The sequence below is a fragment of the Cyclopterus lumpus genome, chromosome 5 (assembly GCF_009769545.1).
Source record: "Cyclopterus lumpus isolate fCycLum1 chromosome 5, fCycLum1.pri, whole genome shotgun sequence".
Taxonomy (NCBI): Eukaryota; Metazoa; Chordata; class Actinopteri; order Perciformes; family Cyclopteridae; genus Cyclopterus; species Cyclopterus lumpus.
The window spans coordinates 23975655-23984995 of NC_046970.1; the positions used below are offsets into that span (position 1 = coordinate 23975655).

The 9341-nt window shown below is 44.7% G+C and overlaps 1 protein-coding gene across 1 annotated transcript; it reads right to left on the reverse strand.

Annotated features, from left to right (window-relative positions):
• Window positions 1–35: 35 nt before the first annotated feature.
• On the reverse strand, window positions 36–7177 carry LOC117730991 (cysteine desulfurase, mitochondrial-like). Its single transcript, XM_034533098.1, has 13 exons — window positions 6833–7177; window positions 5695–5771; window positions 5456–5572; window positions 5169–5252; window positions 4245–4397; window positions 4056–4149; window positions 3258–3392; window positions 2218–2375; window positions 2013–2118; window positions 1798–1879; window positions 1405–1488; window positions 1156–1245; window positions 36–861 (listed from the first exon to the last, which is right to left on the reverse strand). The coding sequence occupies exons 1-13, from the start codon at window positions 6936–6938 to the stop codon at window positions 798–800; spliced, it is 1350 nt and encodes a 449-aa protein (XP_034388989.1). The 5' UTR covers window positions 6939–7177; the 3' UTR covers window positions 36–797.
• Window positions 7178–9341: the final 2164 nt, after the last annotated feature.

A 9341-nucleotide genomic window follows, 5' to 3' on the forward strand; every position in this document is an offset into this window, starting at 1 on the left:
TAAGAGCAAAAAAAAAAAATTAAACAAAACTGAAGTTCATTGCAGGAATTAGCACTTTATTGGAAAATAATGATTACATACATCATGAAGAGTAAAAGCAGAAGGAGTCTAATAAATATAACACAATAAAAGACTTTGAAAATCATTTCAGAGTGAAACTCCCGTTATCAACCGAACCTTTCGGGATTTTTGTGATCAGACTTTCACGATCACGTTGGTCTCAAGTTAGAATGCGAGACGGGACTAGTCTCGCCTTGTAGTGCGCTCCAGACTTCAACTCAATCATCAAAACTACTGCGGCTGCTAACACTGAACGCTGCTGATGAACTGACATGAAGCTGCTTTACTGTAGGACTGAAATCTGATGCAGGAAGATGAAGCAAAGCTGAGACGGAGGACCGCGTATCACAGGCAACACAAAAACTATGACTTAAAAGATGTATTAGTGAACCCCTGGCAGTACACCGCTTTGTTGCTGCCTCAGTAAATATATTTTCCCCTGCAGGTTTCCCAGTTTCGTGTCATATAAAGCACTTCATGATGTTACAGGACCACGGTGTCACAGCACGACATGCAACAACCTGCGATCAACAAGCTCCTCGCAGAGCAACAAGAGGGGCGCTTCTACGGAGACGCGGAGCTACAAACAGACTTCAAGTCGGACAGGAAGTTTGTGCGTGTTTGTTTGTTTGTTTGTTTGTCGACAGGAAGGTAAAGCTAGTACATCCACAGCGTTTTCTGGGAACCTATGTCCGTCATCATCGTCAATAAGGAAGTAAACGGGAAGTGGGAGGAGTCTAGTGCTGCGTCCACTTGATGCTCTTCAGATCGATGCCCTCTTGAACCATCTCCCACAGAGGACTGAGAGAGAGACAAGGAGACAAGGAGACAAGGAGACAAGGAGACAAGGAGACAAGGAGACAAGTTATCGGGCATCCCATCATTCCATTACCATTTATAAACGCATTACATTGACAGATAAAGTGACTTCACTTCACTTAGTCCATCATCATTTCTATCAATAACAACAACATGTTACCCACCAAGTTAATATCTGAGATCTAAAAAAACATTACGGACAGAAATCGTAGACAACGACACCGAAATAAGATCGGAGTTAGAAAATAATCTAATTTTGGGTCCAGCTGAACTCACCTCATCTCTCGGAGCCGGCTGACCTGCGTGATGCATTTCTCTGCCGTGTAGTCGATCTCCGCTTCTGTGGTGAACCTGCCAATACCAAACCTAACACACAACATATTAGAACTTTAGTCGTAATATTTGTACAACTCAATCATCTTCAACATTATAAATATATCATCAAGAGATTGTTCTTCACTAAAATGACCAACAACGTTAAACTTAATGAACGTAATCAGGCTTGAAGGGAGGATGTCGGTGTACCTGATGGACGAGTGAGCCAGGTCTTCATCTGTTCCGATCGCTCGGAGGACGTATGACGGCTCCAGAGACGCTGACGTACATGCGCTGTGTTGTGTGCACACAAACACACATCGTTCATATGCAAGAAAAGAACTCCCAGGGGAGCCAACGTGCACGCACAATACACCGTCTCATGAATCATTTGCAAAGGGAATTCAACATTTGTTATTATCTTATTAAATTGTGCATCGTTTACATGTTTCATAACTCGCAGTCGGTGGAATAATGTTGAATAACAATCCAACCACGTGAAAGGTCAATAGTGACAAAACTGTTATATTTGTAAACATAGTTTAGCACCGGCTCAAACTAAAACTTCAGGCCTGTTTTTATTTTTTTAAGTGTGTGTCTGACCTCCCAGATGACAGAGCGACGTCCTTCAGCGCCATCAGCAGACTCTCCCCCTCCACATACGCAAAGGACAAGTTGACACAACCTGAGGAGCACACAAGCAGTCCGATAAGTGTAAGTGTGTGTGTGTGTGTGTGTGTGTGTGTGTGTGTGTGTGTGTGTGTGTGTGTGTGTGTGTGTGTGTGTGTGTGTGTGTGTGTGTGTGTGTGTGTGTGTACCAGCGTAGCGTTGTACTGCGTCTCCGTTCATGATGACGTCAGGAAGCTCAGACGTGATCTTCTGGACCAGACGATTAGCCAGCATGGACACTCTGTCATGATCGTACTGCACACACACACACACACACACACACACACACTTAGTCCCAGGAAGGTTGTCTGTATTTGTTGAGTCTCAGGGTGTTTGGGTGTGCGTTTGTTTTACCTCCATCTCCTGCTGTGCGATGCTGCAGGCGGCTCCCAGCCCAACAGCCAGAGGGGTGGGCACGGTGCCGGAGCGCAGCCCCCTCTCCTGCCCGCCCCCGTTCTGCAGCGGCTCCAAGCGCACTCGTGGCCGGCGACGCACGTACAAAGCACCCACACCTGTACACACACACACACACACACACAGCATGACCTCACAACTCGACCCCTGTCTGGTGAACCAATACATGCTGACAACACTTTACATCTCTTACCAGAACAGTTTTACATTCAACTGAAATTACGACGACATTTTAATTTTGAGATAGATACTTTATTAAGGGGAAATGTGTTGTCATAGTAGCGCCCAACACTTTACAGACACCGAATTGAATAGACTAAATACACAAAAAAAATAAAAAAATAAAAAAATATATATATATATACAGATATATACAAAATAATATGAAAATATATATATATATATATATATATATATATATATTTTTTTTTAATTTATTTTATTTTGTATATACAAATAAATGTGCAGTGTGTATTAAGGAAATTCAATAAAATTAAATGTAAACAGTGTAAAATATATATACACAATGGAATACGAATAACTGCAGTGTGTATTTAAGGACAATCATTTAAGTTTAAACAGTGTGCAAAATGCAAAGTATGTGTAGTGTATATGAAGTGTAAATCAACATAAATGTGAATGTGCACAGGTGATTTGTTGTACAGTCTAATTTAAGTCTTCAAACAACCACTCCGCTGCTCCGTGGTGACACGTCACCTTTCTTTTAAACTGCTTAAGGCTTAACAAGTTGTTTTGGGGCAGGGTGACAGACTGTTTTGATTGTGGGCCAAATAAAGGAAAAACAAAGTTGCCTTCTTCAGTTAAATGCAGTTTCAGCTTTTTCGTATTTCAAATCGCAACTTCAACTGTTTCGGGTTCCAGTTGATGTTTCTTTTGGAAATAAAGTTGCATGCAATTTTGTAAGTTGCAGCACTCTTAACAGCCACATGTGTGAAATGTGCGGTTTCTAAACGGTTTACCTTTAGGTCCGTAGAGCTTGTGGCCGCTGATGGACATCAGGTCAACCTTCCAGTCTGCCACGTCGACGGGAATCTTTCCGACAGCCTGAGCGGCGTCAGTGTGGAGGAAGACTCCTTTAGAGCGACAGATCTGACCTGTGGACAGAAAGAGTAAAGATCAATCAATAGCTTTGATCGGAGACTGCAGTGGTCACGGTGCTCTGCTTTATGGATGAAGCACCGTGGACGTGGTGCAGAAATCAGCCGCCAGCTAAACGTAGTTAGGGTGCAAAGTGAAACTAGTTTGTTTTAAACTAAAGCTTTCTCCAGGTTTGGTTTCACCACGGAAACGTAAGATTCATCTTAGTTACGCTGGCGTGAAGTCCAAACTAACAATCAGAGTTTAGCGAAGAGGTTAAATAGTTCACCTCGATAACCAAACAACACAATAAGCTAGGACAAAGCCTTATGAATAGGTGAGACAACCACAATAAAGCACAACAACGTTACATCTTCAACTGCAGATGAAAATGTAACGTTGTTACAAAAAACATGACGCCGACAAACCGATACGTAGTTGTTAATTATAAAGTTATCTAACCCTGTACACGTGCTTGGCAATGTGGCACAGAGGATATGTATGTAATTGCCCCCACGTATGTTATGTTATGCACTTTATTTAACATGTTTACAGAACTACTTGAGCTGGTGCCACCGTTAAAATGTTTGGAGCTCATGAACTCGGACTTAAGTTCGGAAATTTGTTTGTTTTTCCCTAACGAGTGGAGTAAGTAAAGAGTTTTGTGTTGCCCTGGTTACCAATCTCCTTGATGGGCTGCTTGACTCCGATCTCATTGTTGACGGTCATCACGGAAATCAGAGAGGTGTCAGGACGGATGGAGGCCTCCAACAGCTGAAAACACACACACACATTAATACACACTTTACTACACACAATGACCTCTGTACATGCTGTAAGTGTTCACTCTGTACGTTCGACATGCGTACCTCCAGGTCCAGCAGGCCGTTGGGCAGGACTGGCAGGTAGGTGACACTGAATCCTTCAGACTCCAGAACTCGACACGAGTCCAGCACACATTTGTGCTCCGTCTGCGTGGTGATCACGTGGCGCTTCTTGGTCTGGTAGAACCGGGCCACGCCCTGCAGGAGAGACGGGGTCACGACAGAGACCACAAACTGGGTTCTAGCTCTGTGACGTGGGGTCGTTTATCTCTGTAGTTCCACTGCGTTCTCCTTCTGCTCTTGGTGGGTTCTCAAGGTCACGCCACATTTAGTTTAAAAAGTGCAACATTTTGCAGTGAATTCAAATCCTTCCAATGAATTTGCTGCGATCAGTAGATTTGGTCACACGATTGAAGTCAATGTGTGAACTCGGGTGGACTTTGACTCCTAAATTCAGGCCAATGACCCAAAATAACTGTGTTGACAGTCGAGTTAATTTTGCAAGCTAGTTTTTATATTTTGTCTATTTAGTTTTAGTTTGTAATCATATTAAGTCAACCTCATCCTGTGTTTTAGTAAAGTGTTAGTTGACAGGTCTGGGCATTTATTGATTGTTTGTAATTGTTTTAGTTAATGAAAACTTTGTATATTCTAGTAATTTTTTGTTTTTTAGTCAGCCTAGTCTCACCAAAACATCACTTTGTTTCTTCCTCCCCTAAGTAAGTTACTTTTGAGACGTCCTGATAAATAAAGTCTGTAGGTGTTAAATGACGTTGGTGCTGAACACAGTCCTGAAATAAATGGAGGAAGCTAACAAACTAGGAAGTAAATGTACGAGGCAATAAACAACAGCGTAAAGAGACAATAGAGAGAACATCGGCCAGACATGTGACTGATTAGCGCCGGCACAGAAAGGGAAGGGTAGGTGTGACGAAGAGGAGGTGACGAAGAGGAGGAGCAGAGTGAGACCTTGATCGCCATGTTGTTGGACTCGGTGGCTCCGCTGGTGAAGATGATCTCTCTGGGATCTGCTCCAATCAGATCAGCCACCTGCTGCTCAGAGAGAGAGAATGAAATGATGACCAAGGACACATCAAATTGTACAATCTTTACAATTTTATATGAAAAAGTCCACCAATAGTTTGAACATTAAAACTATGTACAAACATATACAAACTATTTTTAATAAGTAAATAAAAAAGTATATATATATATATATATATATATATATATATATATTTAAACTGTCTCTCTACCTTTCTGGCCAACTCCATGGCGCTCTCGCTCTCCCAGCCGTAGGCGTGTGTTCTGGAGTGAGGGTTACCGTAGTAATTCACCTGGTAGGGCAACATGGCATCCAGCACCCGGGGGTCCTACACACACACACACACACACACACACACACACACACAAGAGTAAGTGTATATGTACAAGTGAGTGTACTAACCCTCTGACGTCAGCTGGTACCAATGACAACATTGCTGGAATCGGTTACCATGGGCGTGGTGGCCTGGAAGTCCATGTAGAGGGGGCGGAGCTCATCTTTCTCAAGGTCGTGTTTCTTTATCAACTCTGCAGCAGCAACGGAAAAACAACAGCAGAAAGACAGCCGGCTGGTTTTAATCGGATCTGGATGATGCTGGTCCGAATACTGAGTCACACAACAGGCGGGTCAGTCCTGGTTGAGCCATGGAGTCTGAAGAGCAGCAGGGTTCTCAAACTGCAATCTTAAAAACAGCTTACTGTGTTACTAAATATCCCCCTTCAACTCGACCTTCAGACCCATCAGTAAACGCACCGCATGATGTCATGTTTTGTCGGATTGCATTGACAGGCCTGGTATGGAGTCACCCGCTTAACAAAGAAAACTGGAACCCACTCCTCCAAAAACGGCTCCACGGCACTAGAGGTCAAAGATCTCACGTGGACCCTTTAATGTGACTTAAACGTGTATATATTTCGCTCCTCAGGGCTCAACATTAACGCTTGTCTGGGGAAACTAAACTCTGTAAGGGGAAGGCCTCGTAGGCAGGTGACAAATAAATGTGCTCTTATGGATCTACCGATGATCAGTCAAAAAATAGTTAAAGTATGATGCGTTCGAGCTGTGTCAAGTAACAATTAGTACCGGGTGAAGGTAAATTATAAAGTAATCACGATGTGGCCATTTGACCAAGAACTTGAATGAACACAGTAGTTTAAAGATGGTTTCACAGCAATATAAATATATATAATACAGAGCAAATGTTGACCTGATGAACTCCAAAACACTAAGCTTATAATACATGAATAAAACCACTGCCAAGCTTCTGTATAGTGCAACCACAAATGGCAATAATATTAATAACTGATACTAATAATACATAAAAATATAAACAAAGCTTAAAACAGTCACGTCTGTCTGATAAGTGTTGAATTAAGTGCGTGTCAATCTACTGTTATTGTGGATTCCTTGTTCCACGTGGTCTTACAAACGGTTATGTCATAACTGTACACGTTACGTCATCGGGTTATATGTTTTTAAAGAAGTTGCTCCGTGCCCGCGCGCTGAACTGCGTCACGCCGGGATTAGCTCGACGCTAACGGCCCTGTGGCTCCAAGTGACCCGACCACCTCGCTCCGGCTGCCGTTACCTTGCTGCTTCGAGCTGGCGGCTCTTCCGTCAGAGCCCAGCCGGGGAGAGAGCCTTGAAATCGGCCTCAGCAGCCGGGAGGAGACGGTCCTGCCCGAGGAAAGCATGTGGACGCGAGGCTGACCTCCAGTAACAACAACACTGGCGTTTCACCGGTTTTAACCGGTTTAAACCAGTTTAACCTGCTGGTTTCTGTGGGAGAAAACGAAGACGCTAATTCACGATTTGTGTATAAATGTCACTGTTGAGCGAGGTTTGGTTTGAGAAACGTTGCCGCCTTGGATCCAAGTTATAAAACCCACGTCCTGGTTGTTACGCTGACAGCGGAGACTTCCGATAGGGACTTTCAAAATAAAGTGTTTTAATAATGAGTATCAACGTTTTCTTTCGAGAAAAGTAAAACGTTTATACATGTTCTATCTAGTTTTTGTTTTAAACTATGTTTGCGTTAATACGAATAGGAAATGTACGTTTTTTAATTAACAAAATATTATATCTTTAAACGTATTATATCTTATTTAGCTTGTTCTGTGGCGGAAACAGGGGGCGGGACTTCCGCTAACCAGACTTAGCTGTCTGTAAACTCAGGTAAACTCAGGTAAACTCAGGTAAACTCCATACAGTCAACACATGTTAAACCAAGCCATCAGAAAACAGACACCGGCGGAGATGTTTCGGGAGGAATATATAGAAATTAATACAATATATATTTTAGGATGAATGTATATAAATGTACACTAAGGAAGGAGGGAAGAAAAAAAAAATATTTTTTAAATTTGTAAACTGCCACTCTATAAGGTCCAAGTATATTGTGGCAATCCTACGTGGCAAACACCAGCGCCATAGCAGACACTCACACAACGGTCTCACTCGTGCACAAGTGGTACATTGGGTCCAGTGACGTATGAGAACTGACATCGCCACAGTTCGCACCAGGGTTGCACAACGTCTGATGAGAACCGGCCGAAAGACCTAGCACGCCACAATTATAGTGGTGCACAATGCGCTATTTATCTTTTAGAAAATAAGTAAACATTTCAAAAAAATTATACAATTTAATAAACACAGGGCTAATATTTTCCCAATAATATTAGTCATTCCTCTAGTTCTTTTGTTTGGCTGCCCTCAGACTGCAAAATGTGGAGGCTTTTTTAAATTTCTTTTTACCACTTGAGGCCTCCAGATATATTTAGTAAAATGTAAAAGTTTGAAAAGGCAATATAAAGTTAAATAAAAAAAGGAGGAAACTGCGGCTCTATATGACTGACTTAATTGAACATCCATCCATCCATTATCACCCGCTTATCCGGGGTCGGGTCGCGGTGGCAGCAGGTTCAGCAGGCCGACCCAGGCTTCCCTCTCACCCGCAGCACTTTCCAGCTCATTCTGGGGGATCCCGAGGCGTTCCAAGGCCAGCCGGGAGATATAATCCCTCCAGCGTGTCCTCGGTCTTCCCCGGGGCCTCCTACCAGTTGGACGTGCCCGGAAAACCTCTAATGGGAGGCGTCCAGGAGGCATCCTAACTAGATGCCCGAACCACCTCAGCTGACTCCTTTCGACACGAAGGAGCAGCGACTCGACTCCAAGCTCCCCCCTGATGTCCGAGCTCCTTACCCTATCTCTAAGGCTGAGCCCGGCCACCCTACGGAGGAAGCTCATTTCGGCCGCTTGTATCCGAGATCTCGTTCTTTCGGTCACGACCCAGAGTTCGTGACCATAGGTGAGGGTTGGAACGTAGACCGACCAGTAAATGGAGAGCTTTGCCTTCCGGCTCAGCTCCCTCTTCACTAAGACGGACCGGTACAGCGCCTGTTTTACTGCTGCAGCCGCACCGATCCGCCTATCGATCTCCCGCTCCACCTTACCCTCACTCGTGAACAAGACCCCGAGATACTTGAACTCCTTCGCTTGGGGTAGGCAGTTTGCCCCCACCTGGAGGGAGCAATCCACCGGTTTCCGGCAGAGCACCATGGCCTCAGATTTGGAGGTGCTAACTCTCATCCCTGCCGCTTCGCACTCGGCTGCAAAACGCCCCAGTGAATGCTGGAGGTCACGGTCCGAGGAGGCAAACAGGACCACATCATCCGCAAACAGCAGAGAGGCGATCCCGAGACTCCCGAACCGGATCCTCTCCGCCCCCTGGCTGCGCCTAGATATCCTGTCCATGAAGGTCACGAACAGGACCGGTGATAAAGGGCAGCCCTGGCGGAGGCCAACACCCACCGGGAACGTGTCTGACTTACTACCGAGGAGACGAACACAGCTCCTACTGCAGGCATACAGAGACCGGATGGCCCGTGCCAACGGGTCCGGCACCCCATACTCCCGCAGCACCCCCCACAAAAACCCCCGAGGGACCCGGTCGAAAGCCTTCTCCAGGTCTACAAAGCACATGTAAACTGGTTGGGCAAACTCCCAGGACCCCTCCAGTAATCTTGCGAGGGTAAAGAGCTGGTCCACTGTTCCACGACCGGGACGGAATCCGCACTGTTCGTCCTGAATCTGAGGTT

Coding starts and splice junctions, on each gene's coding strand:
- LOC117730991 (XM_034533098.1), bottom strand. CDS start 6,938: ATGCTTTCCTCGGGCAGGACCGTCTCCTCCCGGCTGCTGAGGCCGATT. Junction 5,772..6,832: donor CGCCAGCTCGAAGCAGCAAG/GTAACGGCAGCC, acceptor TTGCTGCTGCAG/AGTTGATAAAGAAACACGAC. Junction 3,393..4,055: donor GCAGCCCATCAAGGAGATTG/GTAACCAGGGCA, acceptor TTCTGTCCACAG/GTCAGATCTGTCGCTCTAAA.